Source organism: Callospermophilus lateralis, chromosome 3, assembly GCF_048772815.1.
Source record: "Callospermophilus lateralis isolate mCalLat2 chromosome 3, mCalLat2.hap1, whole genome shotgun sequence".
Classification (NCBI taxonomy): Eukaryota; Metazoa; Chordata; class Mammalia; order Rodentia; family Sciuridae; genus Callospermophilus; species Callospermophilus lateralis.
In genome coordinates, this window is record NC_135307.1 from 130,506,657 (window position 1) to 130,530,207 (window position 23,551).

Genomic DNA, 23,551 nt, shown 5'->3' on the forward strand with positions numbered 1-23,551 from the left:
GCCAAGAAAACAACAGCCAATTTTATTTATCCCACAAAAACATCTGGATATAAAGCTTTTAAGTTAATCTAATAGGTGTGAAAAAATATGCAATGATCAAGAGCTGGAGTTTTTCCTCTAGGAATGGAATGGCATCATAATAACCAGGAAATATAACTCATGACATTAGTTATAACGATTAAATATAATTCATGATATTAGTTATAGCAAGGAGAAAAAGTCTGAGAAATATCAATATAATTCAGTATGTACTCAATTTTTTTTTTTTTTCTAAAGAATACTTTTATAAGCCTGGTGCAGTTGTGCACACCTGTAATCCCAGCCGCTTGGGTGGGCTGAGGCAGGAGGATCACGAATTCAAAGGCAGCCTTAGCAATGGCGAGGCATTAAGCAACTCAGTGAGACCCTGTCTCTAAATAAAATATAAAACATGGCTGGGGATGTGGCTCAGTGGTTGAGTGCCCAAGTTTAATCCCCGGTACCAAAAAAACAAAAAACAAAAACAAAACTTTCCTAGCATGATAAAATAAGAAATATCCAGAATCAATAAATATCATCTAATCTGAAACTAAAACACTAGGAACATTGCCATTAAGGTCAGGAAGGAACTAGACAGAACAATAGCTATTACTACAAATATTATTTATCACATTCTTATAAGCAACATGAAAATAAAAAGAAATATGACATAATTATTCAATAAAAGAATAAAATCACTGTTATGGGTAAAACCATTAAAATATGTTGCAACCATTAAAATATGTTGCAACTACTAAAACTAACAAGTGACTAGTCAAGCTGTTAGCTTTTAATCATTAAAATAGATTCACCACAGTGGACACGTTAATAATAATATATTTAAAATAAATTCCCTAGTAAGTAAATTTAAAGTATTGCAAAATTGCCACATATTGCTGAGACTTCCCTTAAAATAAATTAAATCAAATTTGGTTAAACCCTTCAAAGGATTCTTACTCAGAGGTTATCCCACATGACTAAGGATTCTGTCTCAACCTACACAAACTTCATTCAATCCACAGTGATTACCGACACTGACTTCCTATGGCTCAACAACCAACCATGGCAAAATTAAATCCAGTTCAGAAAAAAGCATAACTAATATTTATTATTTTCTTCATGCTATGAAAAGGAATATCATGTTTCCTCTCAGAGTACACCCCTGAACTTTAACCATATGAAAGAAATCTAAAAGAGTATATGAAAAGGCTAAAGATCTGGAATTCTAATTCAATTTCCTCTCACACTTTAATAAGAGCCTGTGGCAAACATTTATTTTTAGAAACATTTTTGGTATGGTACTGAACAAAAGGCTATTGTGTATTAAACATAGTAAGGTCTCTCTGGTCCCATCTATACCAACTTTACAAACATCAGGTTGGAATTAAATGATTTTAAACTTTAAATCAACAATTTCCAGACCACAAAACCTATTCCATACTTATCAGTACATATTAAGTTCTTTAAGTGAGTTATAGCTGAGTTAGAATGTGAAATCTGCATTTTCAGGTGCCAACAAAAGAACTTTCTTTTAGACTTTGGATACATAATGCCGAATTGTCCAAGAATGCCATATAATGTTTTTATTTCCTTTTCCAACAAAAATTTTTTCATCTACACTTGATAAATTTCCTGACTATATCATTCCTAATGAAAAACACATGGGTATCAATCATATTACTCTACTATTTTCTTATTAAATAGGAATTGTGACTTTTTCTCTAAGTTAACAAGTAAAAAAGATAGTTCAGAACCACTATGAACATCTCTGTCTTAATTTATGGTATATGTTCTGCAATAGACCTTCTAAAATGCAAAAGGAGATAAGAAATTATCTATGATTAGTAGTGTGGTGGTTTTAAAACATGTCCACAAATTCTTGGACATGTTTCTCATCAAAAGGTAGAGTTAGTTCCCTCCCTCTGAATATGGGCCAGTCTCAGTGACTCACTTCTAATAAAGAGAATGTGGCAGAAGTACAGCTGAAGGCTGTGGAGGCTAGGTCATAAAAGGTGACATAGCTTCCTCCTGGCTCCCCCTGATTGGATGTTCACCCATAAAACCCAGTCACCATGCTGTAACAAAGCCAAGTAGCCATATGGAAAGGCCTCAATTCCACTCCCAACCAAGGTCCCTGCCAAAAACCAGCATCAATTGCAGACATTTGAGTGAAAGACTCTTCATAAGATTCTAGCCTTCAGAAGATTTGAGTTATCTCAAAAGATACCATTGGAATAAAGACAAGCTGTCCCTACCAAACTTCAAATTGCAGATGTATGAAAAATAAAAATCACCTTTATTTTAAGCCACTAGATTTTTATTATGCAGCAAAAGTAACTGGAACATGTAGATTATTCTGGCCAAAGTCTACCATCTTATCCTTTCCATTTCAAATTTACCTGAGAAGATAAACCCTTCTGAAACAAACTATGCTGACAGATGGGGTCTCAGTTAACTCACCCTAGCAACCCGCTGGCTTGAATCCCAGCATTCATTACCCTTGACTGCCAGCTAGCCTTCTCTTGGGCTCTTCTCACCTCTTAACACCATACTCCACAGCCTCCTCTTTTATCCTGTCTTACACTTACTGCTTATTTTGAAAAGCTGCTTTTATTAAACACCCTGGCTTATGAAACTGTTGCTACTGCTAACACATGTTCCACATGTTTAATCAATGAACAAGTGAAATCTGCCTGAAAAAGTTATTCTATGAATCTAAGACTGGAAACTAATTCAAGATATTTTGATGGAGCCATTCAAATGGGTTATGAGTCCAATCAAATAGCCATATCAAAATATTTGTTCCTCCTTCAAAAAACACCAGAAGAGGGAATATCCTAATTACTGAAATCATTTAAGAAATACAACCCTGAAAAGTTAAATGTTCAGAAGGGACCTTGGAGATAGTATAGTTTAGCATTTGTTTTCAGCCATTGAGATACTGACATAACCCAGGGAAGGTTTTTATGACGTAAGTACTAAGAATTTTTACCTTATTCCATTCTCGCTGGGATGTCAACCTGCCATAATATAATGGCAATTTTAAAGTTCAATTTTGTTAGTATTTCATAAAGTTCTGTTAGTATTTTATAGCTTTGGCAATAAAATATGTTCCATGCAATCTCATTTAATGTTTTGTCCTTAAAGTTTAGGATAAATGACATAACAGTTATGATAAATATAATAAACGTATCCCTAGGAATCCATAAATACTCTTCTTAGGAAAAAAAATTAATGTGGCTATTCTACTTCTACCATAAGAAATGTTAGCAGCCATTGCCTTTGTCTGAATCATCTGGGAAAACTGATGCGAGTGACACCCAGCAAGTTTGCACAATTGGTCTGAGGTCATATAACCAGTTCATTGCAAAACTACGACCAGAAGTTTGGTACACTCATACTTTCTAGATACATAGGAGGCTCACTAAGGATTGGATCAGTAGAAGGAAAATAATTTCCGTATGTCTCAATTCAAAAGGAAAGTCAAAGCCGCTAGCTGGGTTTTAACTCCTTCAATGTTACACTCACAGTCCTTCTATTGGACTATCTTTCTTATTAATGTAAAGAAACAAATTAATGGAAGGGCCTAAGGTGACCATGGGGGGAATGTGGCTGACAGTGTGGACTGGCTATCTGAAAGCCATCTACAACCCCATTCCTTATATTAACTACTAAGGATATAAGGGTCAAACACTCAATCTTGGCCCTCCCTTACAGTTACTAGAGGTGATAATATGCAAAATTACAAAAATGAGAATATATACAGAAGTCCTATAGAGGGTATTTCTTCTCAAATAAAAACATTAATCCTGTGGAAGGGTCTGGACCCTTGTGCCCTCTTCTCCTGAAGAGTATGGATATGACTGTTGGAGACACAAGACCCATCTTGTTTCCATGGGTATAAAAGCCATGTGCTAAGGTTTGTAACAGGCAGAGAGAAGGAACCTGGCTCTCCAGTTACACAGGTCAGCCATCACAGTGGCCCTGGACTGTCTATCCTTGGGCTTCCTATTGAGTGAATTTTAAGACTATACATTCATTTTGTAGTTACCTGTAGCTAAATACAACCCCAAGTCTTACAGGATAAAACCTGGCTTTTCGTTTTCAACCCACTTTGTTCCCAAGTGGTTTGTCCATCTGGCTTAGTCTTATACCGGTGAATTTGAGAAACAAATGTTTAGGCACCTTCAACTTCAACTTAGCTCATGCCACAACCCCATAGTTTCTTAAAAGATAAATAAGAGAGTGAGGTATATAACTATTGTCTCTAAGAAGAAATGAACAAGATGGTAGTCGGTATCCCTGTAGCAGATGGCAGAGCCAATGCTGCCTGGAGTGATGACAGAGAAATGGTTTCTATCCCTGTAGTGTAATACTTAACTTCAATCCTGGACAAAGTCTACCATCTTATCCTTTTCATTTCAAATTTACCTGAGAAGATAAACCCTTCTGAAACAAACTAACTATGCTGACAGATGGGGTCTCAGTTTTTGGTTATCTAGATAACCAAAAACCAGAAAGAGAAAAATTATGCCATATTCCTAACCTTCACTTGGGAAAAAACATAAATCCAGTGCCTTAATTAGAGGAGATACAACAAAAATTATCCACTTGATAGAGTTTCTTTTATTTCACTTGAGCATCATGCTGGAGATTCTCCATGTCATGTTCCATGTAAGTCAGAAACAAAGGGTACTGAGTCTAAGCAATATAATAATTCTCAGGAAGGCTTGTGAACAGAATTAGGGTGCTTTCTATTCTTCTTTCACTGTTCCTTCTGATAAAATTGGCTGTGTCAGGTCATAGTTTTACCAATTGTAAAGTTCAGTGGTATTTTCCAAAGAGGCAGAAAAGAATAGGTAACATTGAGAAGCTGGGAATTTTACTAGTTGCATGCCAAAAAATTAACTTAAAAATAAAGAAAAGAATGTTTCTCTACAGGGGAGTGCAAAAATGCTTGGCAAATTTCTTGGATTAAGGTTCACAAAATCCAGACAAACCAGCAGCCATTCTGGACCAATAGCCTAGACCTTCACTCTACAAATTAAAAGAGAATTAGTAATCCAATCCATACCTCTATAGCTGAGGGTGACCATAAGGGTTCAGAATATAAAAGTACAATAAGATACAGCATTCCATAGAATGCCCGGGGTCCAATGATGATTCAAGAGGAATCTCTTAATCCGAGTCTTTAGAGTTGTGCTACATAGAAAATTCTACATAGGAAGGACTTAAGTCAAGCAAGTAATAAATATAAAGGAAATAAGGAATAATATCTATGGAAAAAACTGATACCTACTAACCACTATAAATAAAGCATTCAATACTCAAGGAGGATAAAAAAAAAAAAAAAACACTGGGAAAAAAAGCAATGAGTTTAAATAGACCTTTACATCACAACAGTTTTCAAAATTTTGAAATCAAACCTGGAGAACCAGAACTGTCTTAGTTATCTAGACTGACTTTATTGAGTAGAAATTCCCCCTCTTGCACCCAAATACATGGAACCCTAGCTTAGGATACAGACTATTACATGTCTGTTATAGCAAGCAACTGATTCACATGCTGATTACTCAAATAATATTGTACATGTTTGTTACAGCAAGCCACTGATTCTTAGGCTGGTTACTCAAATGACACTAAGTTAAAGACAACAGAAAAAAAAAATTATTAAACTAAAAAAAAAAAAAAAATCAGTTATTTCCTTCAAAAATTTCCCTAAATATTCAGTGACATGTTAAGTAATTTCTCAAAAAGGCGTACATATAAAACAGTTTCCCCCTACCTAGCACATTTCCTGGAGGTACCTCCTCTAGATCTTCCAGTTCCCTGCCCATCAGAAGATACAGGTTTTCCAGTGTACAGCATGCCATGTGAGGGACTGGGGGGAGGTCATCTGGTGGGGCTGAGAAGCCTAATGGCACCTAGATAAAATTTAAAAAAAATGATCAAAGATAAGTTAGGAGGCATATGAAGAAATTAACTGGCATCTGTAATTCTTTCTATTCATCAATAAGATATGGCATAGCCACCACAGTCACCTTTCATGAAAAACCAAAAACATGCAAATTTGAAATTATATGATAAGAAAAGTCTCACTTTATTGCATAAAATTTGAAGTACTAAAACTTCTCCAATATTAAAAAACTCTCCAGATTCCCACTTGATTGTAGGCTTCAAGGCTAAGAACATAAATTCTGTTGTAACTGGTAGCACATTCTTGCTGCTGGTATTGTGGCGAACTATGCCATGCACTGGTGGTGGTGACTACTCTGCTATTGTTTCAACACTCATTATTACTAAAATAATTTAAATTATTTTAATCTTATGATAATATTCTTCAAGTATTCAACAAGGGCTGGTGCTAGTGCCTAGTAACACATGAAAATAACTAATGAAAGTATCATAGAAAAAATCTAAACAATTGCCATATCATATGCTGTGTTGTTAATCTTGAAGAGAACATGCTGTGAAATATTAGGAACACTGATGAAAAGACATAGCACACACACACAGCAAAACTATGCTGCAAGAATAACAGATTTATGAGCTCTCCTATATTATGTTTATTCTTAAAGAGAAACTATTTTAAATGATTCAAGGTTTGAGTTGTGTGAAGTCTTCAGAAATACATCCTCCACATGAATGCAAGCACCTTGGAAGTTTTTAAATCAAAACCCAACACATCTTTGGTATCCACAGGCCCAAGGTTCTTTGCTAGTTATAAGAAGTGGGAAAAAAGTCTCAGATACAACATATACAAAGATAACTAACATTACAAGCTTAGAGTAACACAAAAACGTAGTAGTACACAAAAGTAAGTTCATAAAGGCTTAGAGCAAGGAGAGTCTCACGCATTCAGGAAGACCTGGAAACCTCATGAAAATGATGTCTTTTCCAACATACACTACATCTAAATGTGCAAGTTCTGATACAATCACAACTCAGGTTGGAAAGAAAAAAATACAAGGATTGATAGAAAGCAAGAGAATTATCCACAATTTGTCCATACACTTAAAAACAGATAAATTATAATTAATAAGACAGCACAGAGGCAGAGGCATAAGATCAATAAACAGAAGTTAACAGTATTTCCATAGACTGACAGTAGACAGAATAATATACATATTTTAAAACCAGTTAATTTACAGAATAGCAAGAAAATATAAGATAGCTACAAATAAATCTAACAAAGTGACTGAAAATCATGATGAAGAAAACTATAAAACTTGAATAAGAAACATTAAAAATGACCTAAATAAACAGATAAGCCTAACATATATGGATGACATGAAGATGTTACATTACAAATCGATGATTCATGCCAAATGGAATTTATAGTAATTCCAATCAAAGTTTCAACAGAGCTTTTCGTGGAACCTGAAAGCTCACTATAAACTTCATACAGAGGAGAGGTGAAGAATAAAAAAGATACCCACACACACACACCAAAAAAAAAAAAAAAAAAAAAAAAACAAGGAGAGAGACTTGGCCTTTTAGATGTCAAAACATTTAGGAATAAAGAGAGCACTGAAGAGACACAGTTAGAGAAAAACAAAAATTTTTGAAAAGTAAGCAAAAAACCTAATAGTTCAGAAAAAAGACCCATGTATGTGTGAAATTCGATTTATGACAAGTTGAACAAAGCAAATTAGTGACAGAAATGGTCTATTCAATGATGCTGGAACAATTGGTCGTTTGGTAAATAAAGGAAATTGGATTCCTTCATACTGTAAACAAACACTGGATTCAACATTTAAATATGAAAAGTAAAACATTGAATTTTAGAAGGAAACACAGGAGAAAGTTTTGTGGCTTCAATATGGTTCCAATTCCAATTTTATTACACAAGCTACAAAATCAAAACTCATGAAGGTAGTGACTAATAAATCCAACTATACTGAAATTAAGAGTTTCTATCCGTTAAAGCATAATAAACAGAAAGAAAAGACAGGTCCCAAACTGGAGAAGAAATCTGCAAAACTTAAACTGACAAAAAATTACTATTTAGAATTCACAAAAGACTTCTAAAACCCAGTGTTTTCTCAAAAGCTGCACAGTAGAAAACAAGGAAATGACACTGAGAAAATATGAATGACCAATAGATATAATTTATAAGCATAATAAGGAAAATGTAAATTAAATCTACTATAAAACACCAGGTCTTGGCCATCAGATTGGCAAAAATTAATATCAAATTTTGGTGAGGATCTGAACAAGTAGAACGTTGAGCCATGCCAGGACACCACTCCATGACTATGTAACTCCTGTTGGGAGTATAAATCAGAACTATTTTGAAAGACAATTTAATCCAGGTACAGTGATACACACCTGTAATCCCTGTGACTGGGGATGCTGAGGCTCTAAGCAACAGTACTAAAATTCTGAGGAGCACTTACTTCTGGGCTAGATCTGACATATTTTGCTTGTTTTTCTTTCTTTTTGTTTTAAATATTTATTTTTTAGTTGTAGTTGGACACAATACCTTTATTTATTTATTTTTATTTGGTGCTGAGGATCAAACTCAGGGCCTCAAAAATGCTAGGCAAGCGCTCTACTGCTAAGCCACAACCCCAGTGCTGTTTTTCTTTTTTAAGGTAGACTGGAATTAGGTTTTATGTGACTTTGTTTATAAATAAGGAGCCATTGTGCTATGAATTCATTTTATCATTCCTACCTGAGTCATTTGATATACAAGGAGCTGATTTCAACCTCTAGCCACATAAGAGCAGAGACACGCCGTGCACAGAAAGTAAACCGGTGTGCTCATGAAATCTTTAATGCCCCAAATCAGTATTTCACTTAATACTTCTTACTTAACTGGACAATTTAGAGAGTAAAGAAAGAAATTGTCAGATGATGACCCCTATTGATAAATAACAAATGATCAATTACATCCAAGCCAAGATGTTACGATAATCACAAATAGGTTTTCTACATGTTATTACACCACTTCAAAATAAAATATAACCCTATAAAATATAACCCTTTAGATACCAAGTGATGTACTCCATTTGCAGCCCAGCCAAGAATGCTTAACCTCCACACCACATTGTGATCTCTTAAGGACTAAACTGCTAAAACTGATAGAGTAAGGATTTAAGGCAGGAAAAACTAAGGGCAGAGACTTTTCTTCCACAGCTCCCTTCCACTCTGGCTTTCACCTTTCCTGGTTTACCTACAGACAGTCTGCTTCCTGCACAGAGAGAAGCTCATGCTTTCTGTTTCTGATGTTTTATTAACTGACAGACAAGCTGCTTCCTGCTGATCCTGATCCTGACTGGCTACCTGTTCTTTTAGTATCTTAGTCATCCTATGACTTTTATTGCTTCATTATAATGTATGTATCTTAATTTCAAAAATGTTCTGAAACAGTTCTAGTCTGTGGTCTCTTTCACTCTCTGGTTAAGGCATTTTTAGATGCCAGCTGTCTAACAGCTTACAGACACTCATACTGGATTTCCGGGACCCACCTACTATTACCTGCTCACTCTCCATACCTTTGAACTAAGCCAACCTGTTTTTGGGGTCTCCACATTTCTTGAAACTCAGCTCTTGACTCCAGTATGACATCTACTCTTATCCATTCAGTCCCTAGCCACAAGATGATATTTGCCTTGAAAAGAAAAGCTTTATAATTCAATAAAGCCCGAAAATTAGATCACATACTGGTGTGGTTTCCTGAATGTTATGAAGTGAGACATAAATAACAGATGTTACCAACGCAACAGAAGAAGAGATACAGAATTTACTCAGGTATGCCTTTCTTTTAAGGTATCCAAAGAGGTATCAGACCCTTGAAATAATATACTAATATTTTATTTCCAATTCTTACCCTTTGCAAAAACTCAATAGGACTGTACTTGGGCCCCAAGACAAAAATTTTCTCTCCTCTTCGAGCTACACCACTGAATACACGAGCAAATGCAATAAAAGACTCTTGGTTGCTTCCTTCCTGGGGTACAGGATTAGTGGCCATACTCTCCACCTGTTGCTCATCACCTGCCAGGAACAAAGGGTAATAAATGCCAAGAATACTCTCTTTAATCCAAGATCTGCCTGAAACAAAGGAAACAGTAAATATATTGGTCCAGTTTCAGGAGATAAACATTAAGAATGAAAAGAATATTGGTAAAAACTATAATTAAAGCTAAAATCTCAGTACTAAAGGATGAGCATCCTATGTTAAGCAAAACATCAAATACTTAACACTAAAGCCTATTTAGGTAAGCTATACCTCTTGGCTCTTCTCTTTGTGGGCTTGTTTCCAGGACACTCGCTTCTTGGGTGGGCTCCAAAGGTGCCTGCCCTTGTGCTGCAGCGAGCTTCTCTGCATGCCTCTGTCTTGCACGTTCACGTCTTTGAGCAATTTCTTCTTGAGTGAGAGGCCTACAGGACATCACAAATAGGTTATCATCTGGCAACATTAAGCACTTCTTGGTTCATTCAAGAAGGAAAACAGCAAGTACAGACAGGGCTAAATAAGATGATTAGTCTCAAGTGCCTTTCAGGCTAAAGACCTCTCTGAGTTCTCCCACAGCTCGAGCAACAGGAAGAGAGTGCCCACCAGGCTCTCCAACAATGCTACATCTCCAGCTAATATGAGCTTATGAATTGGCAGGCAAAAGTCCAAGTCCACAAGTGGAGCTAAGCACAGCAACATGGATCCTTTCTCAGATATCAGTATTCCTTCTGGAAGAGGAAAGGAAAGGGAGAAGGAAGAGAACAAGTAAAAGATACCCAGACTTGGAATGCCCCAAAGAGAAACATGCTCAAGGCCTCAGTAAGAAATTGAGACTTTCTTCCTAAGTACAAACATGTATCTTCATATAGAACTGGAGTTCACAAAGAAGGGTTCCAGGCCAGGCTGCATACTGGCAATTCAACAGAACTAACAGGCCAAATTCAAATGCTTAGACATTATGTTAGATCCAAGAGATACCAAAACAGAAAAGGCAATGTGCAGGTGTAGATACGTCTTTTGTTGGGGGTTAGTCTGAAAGGTGTTGTTAATTAAGCTATTTTCTCCAAAAAAAATTATTCTCATGCTTATTAGGACTTAGAGAAGGTGCTTAGAGCTTTAATACCAAAATGTTTTTGCAAAAGGTAAATTTGAAGTTGAATAAAAATGGTCATTCTGTTTGGTAGGTGGTTGTTCCCCAGGATATGGTTCCCTTTATGTAGCGGTCCTCATGAATCACCTACATGCTCACCCCCAACATAGGAGCAAAGCCAATTCTGCCCTAAAGTTGGTAAAATCTGAACCTCTTTCCCGCTCTTCTTGGGAATGAGCATTGAGATAGCAGGCTAATCTTCTGGTCTCAACTTGATGTTCCATCTCTGAAAGCTGCTCTATTCTGCCTAGTCCCAACACTTTGTGCCTCAGCTTTACTTCCTGATCTCTGAATTAACACTAGACTGATAGTCTCATCTCTCCCCTTGACATGCCACCTTCCCCTCCTCTCTCCTTAAGCACTGTGAAACCACAGGACAGGCATTCAGCATGGGTACTTCCCATCTGTCTTCTAACTGGCCACATACTCTTGGAGCTTCTTGTCAAATGCCCTAAGACCTCTTCCACCTTTTTACGTCACATGGGGTAAGTAGGAATGACTGCTGGTCCCCTGCTATCCTCTTCAGATACCTGCAGTTAGGCAGGACTTCCCAGTAGACCTAGACTCTAATTCTGCCTTTTTTACTAGCTGCCTCTCAGAATGGAAGAGTTTAGTTCTAGGAGTTGGCCCTTCTTGTCAGACCCATTCCAATTCAGGGCTGTGCAACAGGATACAAACATGAGAGACTAATCCATGAGACTGGCCCAGTTGAGATGTTGTACTCAGGCAACCAGAACTGCTGGCACTGGAAAGACTGGCTATCAACACAGGAGAAAAGCCCCTCTGCATGGGAAGCTCTCAGTGTTAGAAGGTCTTTCAAATACAGGATGCATTTTGCTTCCTCAAAATTGCTAGGCATGGATGCTGTTCTGACCTCTGGAGCAGTTCTCTTTCCCCTTTCCTTGGAATCATCTCGCTCAATCCCTTCCCCTCACCCTTCTCTTCCCCTGGTGAACCTCTTCAGCTATTCCTTCAACCAGGCCACAGACAACTGTCCTTATTTCTAAATTTTTGCTAAATACTCTTAAAAATATCTGGGAAGTGTGAATTAAAACATCCACACATAACATAGTATCATTATTACTAGCATCAGGAGGAAGAGACACCTGAGGCACTTGTTTGCCCTCAGAAGTTTCTTCTAATAGGCTTAACACGAATCCAGACATTGTGCTAATCACTTCACATGGGTTTCAGCATACAAATATCTCAACAATTAAATGAAATACACTTTCCATTCCCTTTTACATTAAGAGAAAATGGAGAATTAGAAAATTAAAGCAATAGGAGCCAAAGTGAGATATTAAGTGGAGAGGTCTGGATTCTAATCTAGATGTGCTTGGCTCCAAGCCCTATGCCCATTATCATCAACCTCTGTCTTCCATTTAGAAGGAATTAAGATGATAAAAAAAAAATCACCATTTTAATTAAGTGCAATTTTAACTCTGGTTCATAAAGAAGCATAATTTTCACCTCATATATTAAATTTTCATCTACCTAATCTCATGACACGATCTGGAATTAATAGGCACTTATGGTCATTAGTTAGCATTAACTGCATAGGTACTTGCTGTCTTCCTATGTATTTATCCATCCATCCAGTTAAAACCTCCCATGTGCCATGCACTATGTATGTACTAGCAGCAGTGGTAGAGGGGAGCAAGCAAACAGACAGAAGTCAATAGGATTTATAAAAAGTGTCCTCTGTACATCTAGTATTTGTTAAAACAAAGAGGAACTTATTTCTATGAAAACAGGGCTCTATTGATAAGGAAATAGCTGCAAGTGGTGGGTTAATTGGGTGGGTTATTTGGGTGGGTTTAAGGAACTAGAAATGAAGGATACCAAAGGTGAGAATGTTGACTGGAAATTCAAATGTTCGGTTGGGAGGTGAATATGGAGGTGAAAGGAAAAGAAGAAAGAACACAAAACTATTCAACTTCAGAATTCCCTAACAGTGGTCATGCTCTGGCCTCTATGGCCCTGATAAACAGGACAATGTCAGAGAAAGAGTTGGTAGAGGGGTTGGTAGAAGTCAATACCAAAAGTCACCATCTTACCAGGTAGCTGACATGATGGGGATCAGGTGACAAAAAAGAAAAGTGACATCTGTTTGAAGATGGTATAAAGGGACAGATAGGTGAGGATGATGGGATTACAAGGTTAAGAGAATAATTCTCTAAAATGAGTCCCTGCCTGCCACAGGCTTTCCTTGCCAAAAGCAATCTGCCTGCAGCCCTGCCTGTCCTCAGCAAATTGAGGCAGGGGGCTAAGGTCTGGCAGTCAGTATAGTTAATGAATAATAGGAGGTAGAGAGAACAGGGCTGGTTATCAAAACAAACAAACAAACAAACAAACAAAACAAAAAAAAAAAGATAATGCCTTGCTAACAGCTAACCTCTGGAATGGACAATCCACCTATACCCACCCACCCACACACACCCTTACTCTGAGTTGCTAATGATTACCCCCAAAGCTCCTGTTCCTTCCTGCAAAGAGAAGGTGGAGAGTTCTGGGGTCTATAAAAGAGCAAGACACACCCATTCTATGGCTCTGGGCCCTCTTCAAAAGTCAGCTGTCCCTCTCTTTCTTGATAAAACTTGCTTTCCTTGTAATCCCAGCAGCTCTGGAGGCTGAGGCAGGAGGATCTGGGGTTCAAAGCCAGCCTCAGCAAAAGTGAGGTGCTAAGCAACTCAGTGAGACCCTGTATCTAAATAAAATGCAAAATAGGGCAGGGGAAGTGGCTCGGTGGCCAAGTACCCATGAGTTCAATCGCCAGTACACCACCTCCCACCAAAAAACAAAAACAACAACAACAAAAAACTTGCTTTCTACACTTGCCTCAGCATTTCTCAGGTGTTTAATATTCAACACCAGGGGAACAAGGACCCGTTCCTGATCTCCAAGAACAGTATCAATGGCACCTTGTTACTAGAAGTTGATTCCCAAAAAAGAAAGAAAAAGTAACACATAGACTCAGGATGACAGGGGAATAGGGACTACCTGGAAAACTCCCAACCAGAATGTCACTTAATAGGTACTTATCACCATATGAGAATTCTGTAAGAATTTCATTTAAACTACACTTCAGAATAGCAAAAGCAGACTTAGGGGTGGAAAACTGAAAAGCTATAGATATGACTGGGGGCAGATTCTCCACAGTAAAGTGAATGACCACAGGCCTTAAAGCTAAATACATCTAGATTCAAACACATCTTTAACATCCTTGCTGCTATGTGACCTGGAGTACATTACCCATTTTTCTTAAGGTTCCTTAACTTTCTCACAAGTCAAACTGAAACACCAAATTCTTCTTCCATTAAAGAATTGTTAGATGTAAATACCATAATTAATGGCATCATGGGAATACTATAATGCTTTCATAAGCTGCAGCCAATTATTAGTGTTATTATCACCACTAGTTAGAAGATTGGGGGGTGGGTAAGACTTGGGATGTTGAGTGCTAGGATCTTCTCAAGAAGTGATATTTACAATCTTTCATGTTTTTCCATTACTTGAATCATTCCCACACAACCCCAGGGTAGATGTGGACATACAGAAGAGGCACTTCCTAGAACCATATAAATGAGTGTCTTCATTTCAGAGACCCAAATCCTGCCTATAAGTTATATGAATCAATAGTAAAACACTGCTTTATCAGGGGCAGGTTCTGTTTCCAGCAATGCCTGACCTCCGGCTTCTGCCCAGTGCTCCCACTGAAAACAACTAGGCAAGATGAATAAATTAACAGAAAAAAAAAAAAATGAAGAGGACTGACAGTATCAAAGAGTGAACAAAGTACTGAGGATTTCAGGATTTCAAAAGAGGAAGCAAAGACTAAAGAGCTCCCTCCTTGCTGCTGCTTTTCTGCTGAGAGGAATTTGGCACATCTGAAGAACAAAGAATCTGAAGAGAAATACTGAAGGCTTTCTTTGAAAGACTGGAAAGGACAGAATAATGCCTGCTATCACCACTTCTAAATGATGCATTGGAGGTCCCAGCCAGTGAAAAAAGAAAGAAGAAACAAAACTGTCATCACTTGTGGTTAAAATGATTACATGTGGAAAAATTCAAAGAATGTAAATAAAATATAGGAATAAATGAATAAGAGAATAACTGAATATAAGATCAATGTACAGAAATCATCTATAATCCTAAATATAAAAAAAAGACCAATAGAAAATGAAAGTTCACAAAAAGAAAATACATTTTTAATTATATTAAAAACCATCTAACCAGGTATACTGGTGCACGCCCAAATCCCAGCAACTCAGGAAGCTGAGACAGGAGGATCACAAGCCCAAGGCCAGCCTCTGCAATTTAGTAAAAGTTGTCTGTCTCAAAATAAAAAATAAAAAGGACCAGGGATGCAGGTCAGTGGTGAGAGTGCCCCAGGGTTCAATACCCAGCAGCCCCCCAAAAATCTAATATCTAACAATACTTATAGATATGATACTAGCTAAAATCTATAAAGTAATTAAAGAAGATCTATATAAATGGAGAATACACCTCATCCACAGATTGAAATTTTCAGTGGTAAAAATATATCAATTTTTTAGAGGTCTAATTAATGGCAATCTTTTTCAAAATCCCAACATGGGCACATGAGATTGACAAATGATCCCCAAATTTACCTAGAAATGCTAAAAGCCAAGAATAACCAATGATCATGAGGATATAGTAATTAACATAACAGCAATTAAAGAAAGCAAGCAAGTATCTAAATTAAGAAGACGAAACTATAATAATTAAAATAGTGTGGTCTTGGCTTCAGAGACAGACCAGTAAAACAGAAGAGAAAAATCTTAAAACAATCCCACACATATATAGATACTTACAACAAAAGTGGCACAGGTAAGCAGTGAGTGAAGGACAGTCTTCCATCAAATCAGGGACATCAAATTGGGGAAAAATCTTTAAATCTTTGTAGGTACCCCATTACCCTATCTCTTGTTTCACTTTCAGTGCATTTCACCACTGAACATATTTTAATCTACACTAAAGGAAAATAATATTCTGCTGCCCCTGACTTAGTATGTATAATTTAATAAAAATGGAAATGGTATATGTCCCCACATTTTAAAAGTAGTAATATTACATGAAAAAAAGAACCTAGAAGAAAGAACAAATCAAAGTAATGATGATGACCTTACTCAATTATGTTACTGTATTATTATACAAAACAATTATTAAAATTGGTGTTGGTTAAGTAATAAATGAAGAAAATAAAATCAGTAAAACAACCTTATAGAACATAATTAACAGCACTAGCAAAAATATCCTAAAATCTGGAAAACAAGAGTTTTGAAGAAAACTATTCACAGAAAATGTAATTACTAGTAGGAGCAAAATAGTACTATTATTCTTCAGGAAGAAAATTAAGGGCAAGTACACATAGGAATTTTAAGTGATATAAATACATGTATTTAGGTCTCAAGAGTACATTTTCCACTTCTCCAGTATTCCCTAGTAGTCTATTAGAATCTCTGAGATACTTCCAATGGCCAAAAAACCCTTATCTCCTAGGATATCAAAAAATTTCTGTCGTAGATGGCACTGAAATATAGTATCTCAGAATAGCCTAGATACAAAATTATACATTCACTCATTCATTCAACTATTTACTTATTCATTTAGCAATTCACTTGCTTTCCCATTCACTGACCTACTTGTTTCTTCATTCCGATACCCATTCATTCATTCTTCATTTACTCATTTATCTATTCCTTCACTTATTCTCAGGACAAAAATTACTAAAGCTTCCTCTTTCCAATACTACAGAAGTACTAGAAAATAAACCACCCTTCTTTCTCTTGAAGGATAAGCAGAATTTTACCAAAAGAAAAGGGGCCTTCCAAGATGGAGGTAGCACATAAGCAAAGACACAGAATTTTTTTCAGGGAATAGCATATAATACTAGAGAAACATAAAAATGAAAATCTAGTCATAATGGGTTGGGATCAGGTCGTGATAGGTCAAATTTATTTTATAGGATGGTCATCCTGAAACTTCAGATATTCACTAACTACCTTCATGACTTCTGCTCTATCTACCTATTGTTTACTTCTTATTTCATTTCATTTTATTTTATTTTTTAAAAAAGAGACACAGAGAGAGAGAGAGAGAGAGAGAGAGAGAGAGAAATTTTAATATTTATGTTTTAATTTTCGGCAGACACAACATCTTTGTATGTGGTGCTGAGGATCGAATCCAGGCTGCACACATGCCAGGTGAGCGCGCTACCGCTTAAGCCACATCCCCAGCTCCTTCATTTTATTTAAATGGGCAAGGTTAATATTTACTTCATTAAGATTTACTTCATAAAATCTCAAAAATCTCATTTTATAAACAGAAAAGGTAGAACACTTGACATAAATAAGCAGCAAACACAAATACATATTAAAATACATAAGATACAAATACATAATAAAATACATTATTAAATAAAAACTTGTTTTCCTAAGTGCCACTGAAATCATCACTAATCATACACTTTTAGGCAAACCTACTCAAGGCAATGAGAATCACTAACCATTTTTAAGCAGCAGATCTAAATCTTCATGGCTGAGTCTTAGATCTTTGTGAAGTAATTATGACAAATGGGTTGGCAGAACTCAAGACTGGGGCAGAGGAACCTGCTTGGAGAACACTACCAATAGTTTCCATGAGATATAATCAGGGTCTAACTAGAGGGGCAGGCAAAATAGATGGGAAGGAGGGAAATACATGCAGAAAACAGATGAGGTAGAAGGGACAGAGTCACCAACTCTGGAAATCCATCTCCATATCTGCCACCTCTGCACACATAAAACATTACAAAAATGATCACACATTTGGTCTCCATCGAGGCAGAAAGAATTAGACAAGACAGGACAGGCTTAGATTATATCTTCTCTGACATATTCAATAAAAGTTAACTGTGGTCACTATGACTATTACTACCCTACACATACACATCAGATAAAATCAATACCCCAAAGCTGATTCTGACTGCTTTCTCTTACAGAGATACCCCAAAAGTATTCATGACTACACAAACTCTATAATATCCTAGTACTGGCTCAATTTCATTGCTGAGATGGGAAGGAAAGACATTATCTGTGCCTTCCCATTACACCCCAACAATACCCCGCCAGATACAAAACTTTTCCCAGCCCATACCCCATTATTCTTACCTTGGCTTATTCTGAGGCAAGGCCTTGGCATCAACTGCAAACATTTTGGAAACAAAGATAATAACTGGAGCAGTGTCCTCACTTCCACATTTCATAAAAGCTAAGTAAACAGGAAGCAAAAATGTCACTATTTTTCCCATTATTTAAAAAAAAAAAAAAAGATTTTTCCAGAAAGCAGATTTTAAAATATAGCTTCATTCTAAATATGTAACTTTTAACAACTATGGTAACTATTCTTTTTAGAAAGACTGCTAGGAAAGAATAGTAGAGAAAGAGCAACAGAATTGGTAGAGATGAAGAAACAGAAGCAAAACTGACAAAGTGGGAGTCGGGGAAGGCTCTCGCATCAGCATTAAAGCTATGGAGTCAGGTTGAAGACCACTGTAAGCCACAACTAATGTTTCCCTGTAGTCAGTAAAGAAGGGATAGAATTAAGAAATATTACCAAAGGTCAAGAGTCAATAAGATGGTTTGTTAAAATAAATAAAAAAGAATAGCTTTTCTAGTCCCTCACAACAAATTAAAAAAATAAAACAGACAAAAATAATGTATCATGGTAATAACAAAAACACTTAGAAATAAATTAAGGTTCAATACTATATAGATGTCAATTCTTTTTAAATACATTAATGCAAATTTCATATCAACATAGTGACATTTATTTACCTATATTGAGGCATAAAACCATTAGTAACTAAAAAAAATCATCTCCCTATTAATGTAATTTGTACACAAAGAATTCAATAGAAAAAAACCAAACAAAAATTATAGGAAGTAAAAATTAAACACATATCACAAGTCTTGCTAGCAAAACCTTTGAAAGATTTAAAGGTACAGAGTGACATGATAACCTACATGTTAATAGGATCACTTTGACTACAGTAGAGGAAAAACTAAAGGGAATCAAGGGAAGAAGCAGGGATATGACTTAGAATACTAATACAATAACCAAGTGAGAGAGGATAGTTGCTTTGCCCAGACAGATAGAAGTGGGAATAGTAGGAAGTAGTCAGATTCTGGATATATTTCAAAGGAAGAATTGACAGGATTTGCTGATAGACTAGATGCAGGGGTGTGAGATAAAACATGTAAGAGTCACAGATGACTCTAAAGGTTTTTGGACTGAGAAAATGAAACGATGGTGGCACCTCCAACTGAGATGGGAATAAGCAGGTGCAGCAAGTTTGGGGATGAGATAAAAGACAAGTTTGGAATATGTTAAGTTTGAGATGCTTTGTATAACAGCTGAGTAGAGAGAGGGAGTATGCTAAATGCATATGAGTCTAGAGTTCAGATAAGATATGTGCATGTAGATACAGAAGTGGGAAAACATTGTTCCTTAAAGCCTTGAGACTGGATGGGATCACCAAGAGAGGGATTGTAGATGAAATAGATGAGGTAATAAGACTGATTCTTGCTTGGGACACTCCACAGTTAGAAAGCCAGGGAAATGGAGAGGAACCAGAAAAAGTGATTAAGATTGAACCAGAGAAGAGATTAAGGGAGACAAGGAAATCAAGTAGAAGCATGTAGAAGCTTAGAAGTCGAAGGAAGAAAAAGTTCCAAGGAGGAAGGAGTGATCAACTGTGTTAAAATGTTAGAGACAGATCTAGTCAGATAAAGACTGTGAACTGGATATTAGATTTAACAAAGTGAGCCGGGTCTGTGGTGCATGCCTGTAATCCCAGCTACTAAAGAGGCTAATGCAGGAAGATAAAAACATTTGAGAACAGATTGAGCAAATAAGTAAGACTCAGATTCAAACTGAAAAAATAAAAAGAGCCAAGGAAACAGCTCAGTGGTAGAGCACCCCTGGGTTCAAGCCCCAATACAAAAAAAAAAAAAAAAAAAAAAAGACTTAAAGTATGAGTCAATAGTGACCCCAAGAACAGTAGAAGAACACTGTTGGCCTTTGACTTTTTCTTCTCTATGGCTTTATATTTCTGAACACTTTTTTAAGAGAAATGTATTTGATTTTCAATGAGAAAAAAATATGTGAAATCCTGAACTTTACATTTAAATACAAAGCTTCAAAAAAATACCCATTGAGGCTATATGCCCATAACAGTGCTAAATTACCTCTATTTATAGAGGGGTGGTTTACAGGAACACCCGTCTTTCACCATCTGTACTACATGGTAGCCTCTGCTGTGACTGGAAATACAGTGTGGTTCACACAGTGATGTCTAGAAGAGACATCTCTGAAGACACACAAATACATAATGCAGATGAAATAATGGAGTGGTTTAGGGGTCCGCAGTTATAATTCAAAAGAATGGGAAGAAAAGAATTGGAGTCAGTGAATATATACAAATGAGTTTCCTTGTACCTATAGCGCCTAGAAAAGGAACTTATCTCATGGGGTGGGTATGTCCAGGGTATCTAATAAAAAAGCACAGTCTCTGGACTTATTTTGTGCATAAAGCTGTGGACACAGCAAACACAGTTATGACACAGCTTAGGAAACACATTGCTAGGTATTTAAGAAATGGGATCAGGCCAGGAAGAAAGAGGCTCAGAGCATGGCTGCCCACCGGGGGAGCTAAATGGCTATAGTGCAACTGAAATTTTGGGAGCAGGGAGATAAAACTGGTAAAATGGTCATTTGTAAAACTGTTCACTTATGGAACTGGACATTTAACGAACTGTCCATTTTGTAAACTGCCATTAAGCAAACTGCTCTAGAGCAGCCTGGACTGAGAACAATCAATAACATGGTACGTTCCAACATGTTCATCTCTGCCTCACCTGCTTTCAGTGCTTGAGTTTCCAGTGGAAGAGAGTCGAACGTTTGCGATCCTGTGCACAGGAGTTTCTCAACTCTCTCAGCGGTAATATCAAGGGGGCTAGGAAGTTTCTGACACACCATAGCTGAAGTCTGTTGTTAAGGACCCAGAAGTGTGAGCCACTGCCACAGCTCAGATTAATTGTATGCACTCACAATCAAAGTAACAATGTATGTCCATACAGAAAATGCCTGGGTTATAAGGCAACACTGATTTATGAAGCACATTTTAAAGTATGGTTTCAAGGAGCTCATGAACTTTTTAAAACTAAGACAGGAGTCTCACATCAAATATTCCCTCCAATGGAATAAATGATAATAGAGGCTGATAGATGGGCTAATCTTGACCTTGAAATGAAACAGTAATCTAACATCCACATTATTTATTTATATTTAATCTTAGTGCAAATAATTTTATTTTTACATGCTTACTAAAAAATCATTTTAAAAAGGAATACTCAGTATTAACATTAAACAGCATTAGTATGTTAATTTTTAAACTATTAATTATAGTTTCACAATAGACTACTAGATTAGCAAAGACTTGACATTGGATTAAAATGTGTGATTTCCAGAAAATTACCTGATTGCAAATAAAAGTTTTCTTTTTCTTGTTTTATCAAAACTATTTCATTAAAAACCACTAAAATAAAGGATACAAAGAACAGCATGGGAGATAGGTAGCCATTGACTGCAAATGGCATTGATCTGAACTTTAGGATCTGAATGGCGTGCCTCCCGGACTCCAATTTTTAATCCTAAAGAAGTCACTATTTTATCAATTTTTTCTTTGTCCCTATAATAAACATAAGATGGGGAACATATATAGATAGTGATGAGTAGTGGGCAAATGAATTTGACATTATTTGATACATTTTTTTCTCATACCACATAACTTTTTCAATAAAAACTAAAAATGATTGAGGGGATCCTACTCTCAAACTTTCAAATGTACTTTAAAACTTCTCATGAAGCACCATTCTCCAATGTTCTACAACAAACTATGCTAGTTGATAAAAGAGTTTTACAAATAAATGCTAACCCCAGAATAACCTTGAAGATAATCAACAAAAGCCAGCTTTTCCCTCGATTTGTACCAGGCAAGTTACTTCCCAAATTCCCCACTGATGATCCTACATATCAAGTATCTTTTGTACTACAATTACTGTTTTTAAAATCTGTGTTTATGAAAACAAAGGATCAATGCTTATTTCCATCCTTTTATCGCTTCACCTCAGTATTCTATAAAATATTACTGTTCTGCCTTTCCTCCATTATCTTTTACTTTAGCTACATGTGCCCCTTTAATTGTTTCTGAGCTCTGTAATCAACTTGTCTGTAAAGGCTCTGTTCTTCATCTATCTCAGATTTCCAAAGTGTGACTCATTAAACTGGAAAGTGAGGCAAAATACACTGCGCAAAGATAAACAATTTTACAACAGTCTTACTTTTTCAAGACAGCATCATACAAACTCCATATATTTTCCAGGATCAACTGTACAAATAAAGGTTTCTTTCCTTTTGCCTGTACAAAAGAATATAATGACTTAAGTTCCTGAACATTCACTATGCATTTACATATTTGTTTCAACATGTTTTAATATCAATGTCTCATTTCTACTAAAAAATATTCTTTTAACATTAAAGATGAAAGCAGTTATAAGAATAACCTAAAGAGTCAATAATACACGATAATAATACACCACATTCCCTTTCTCCAGGAATCAGGGACTTTGAAAACAATGTAGTCATTTAGAGATTTATCACTGCTGCTGCCCCACCATTTTCATCAAAGAAACACACAACATTCAACCTGAGAGCTAAAACTTCACTCTGCATGATCAGGGTCTTTTTAGGGACTCTGATCTGAAGTGTTCTGAAAAAAATATAAACTGTTCTTAAACATACAAAAAAACTTCACAAGGACAGAAAAGTTTTTTAAAACCCTCTAAACCTACTATTTCTCTTATCAAACTACACAAAAAGTGAATAGCCCCAGAGTATCTTGAGGCAAATAATCTTACATATATATGACATGGAAATGATACCTCCTTTTCCAAGAGTAACTGGCAATAGTATTAGTCATTGCCTTTCTAAATACCTAGTTTTGATAGGTTATCATGAAGACCTAAACATTTATGCACACACAAAAAAAATCTATTATAGCTTTACTTACAATATGAACACATTTGGGGAAAAAAACCTGTCCAATCTTAGGAGTGATTACATAAATAATGATGATCTCAAAAAATAAAATAATAATAGTGTGCTTATTATACAAAAAGAACCATTCTAAAGAGTTTATTTGGATTACTTTATATAATCATCCTAACTACCCTAGGAAATAAAATGCTATTATCTCAATTTTACAGAAGAAAAAACTCAAGAAAAAGTCACAGAGCCAATAAGTGAGGGAGCCAGTATTCAAACACTGACTTGTCTCTCAAGCCATGCTCTTCCCA

The 23,551-nt window shown here is 36.2% G+C and overlaps 1 protein-coding gene across 7 annotated transcripts in view; it reads right to left on the minus strand.

Moving 5' to 3' along the window:
• Efl1 (elongation factor like GTPase 1) overlaps positions 1 to 23,551 on the minus strand; it is a 143,752-nt gene that overhangs the window by 72,579 nt on the left and 47,622 nt on the right. For 5 of the 7 annotated variants that reach the window (XM_076848766.2, XM_076848764.2, XM_076848759.2 and 2 more), the window contains 7 exons: positions 22,538 to 22,614; positions 21,749 to 21,885; positions 21,053 to 21,175; positions 18,305 to 18,404; positions 10,256 to 10,407; positions 9,854 to 10,077; positions 5,804 to 5,942 (listed from right to left, as the gene is read on the minus strand). In XM_076848766.2, the coding sequence (XP_076704881.1) occupies positions 5,804 to 5,942; positions 9,854 to 10,077; positions 10,256 to 10,407; positions 18,305 to 18,404; positions 21,053 to 21,175; positions 21,749 to 21,885; positions 22,538 to 22,614 (952 nt within the window). The remainder of the gene's footprint in view (positions 1 to 5,803; positions 5,943 to 9,853; positions 10,078 to 10,255; positions 10,408 to 18,304; positions 18,405 to 21,052; positions 21,176 to 21,748; positions 21,886 to 22,537; positions 22,615 to 23,551) is intronic. The other 2 variants (XM_076848765.2, XM_076848761.2) reach the window with 1 other exon arrangement.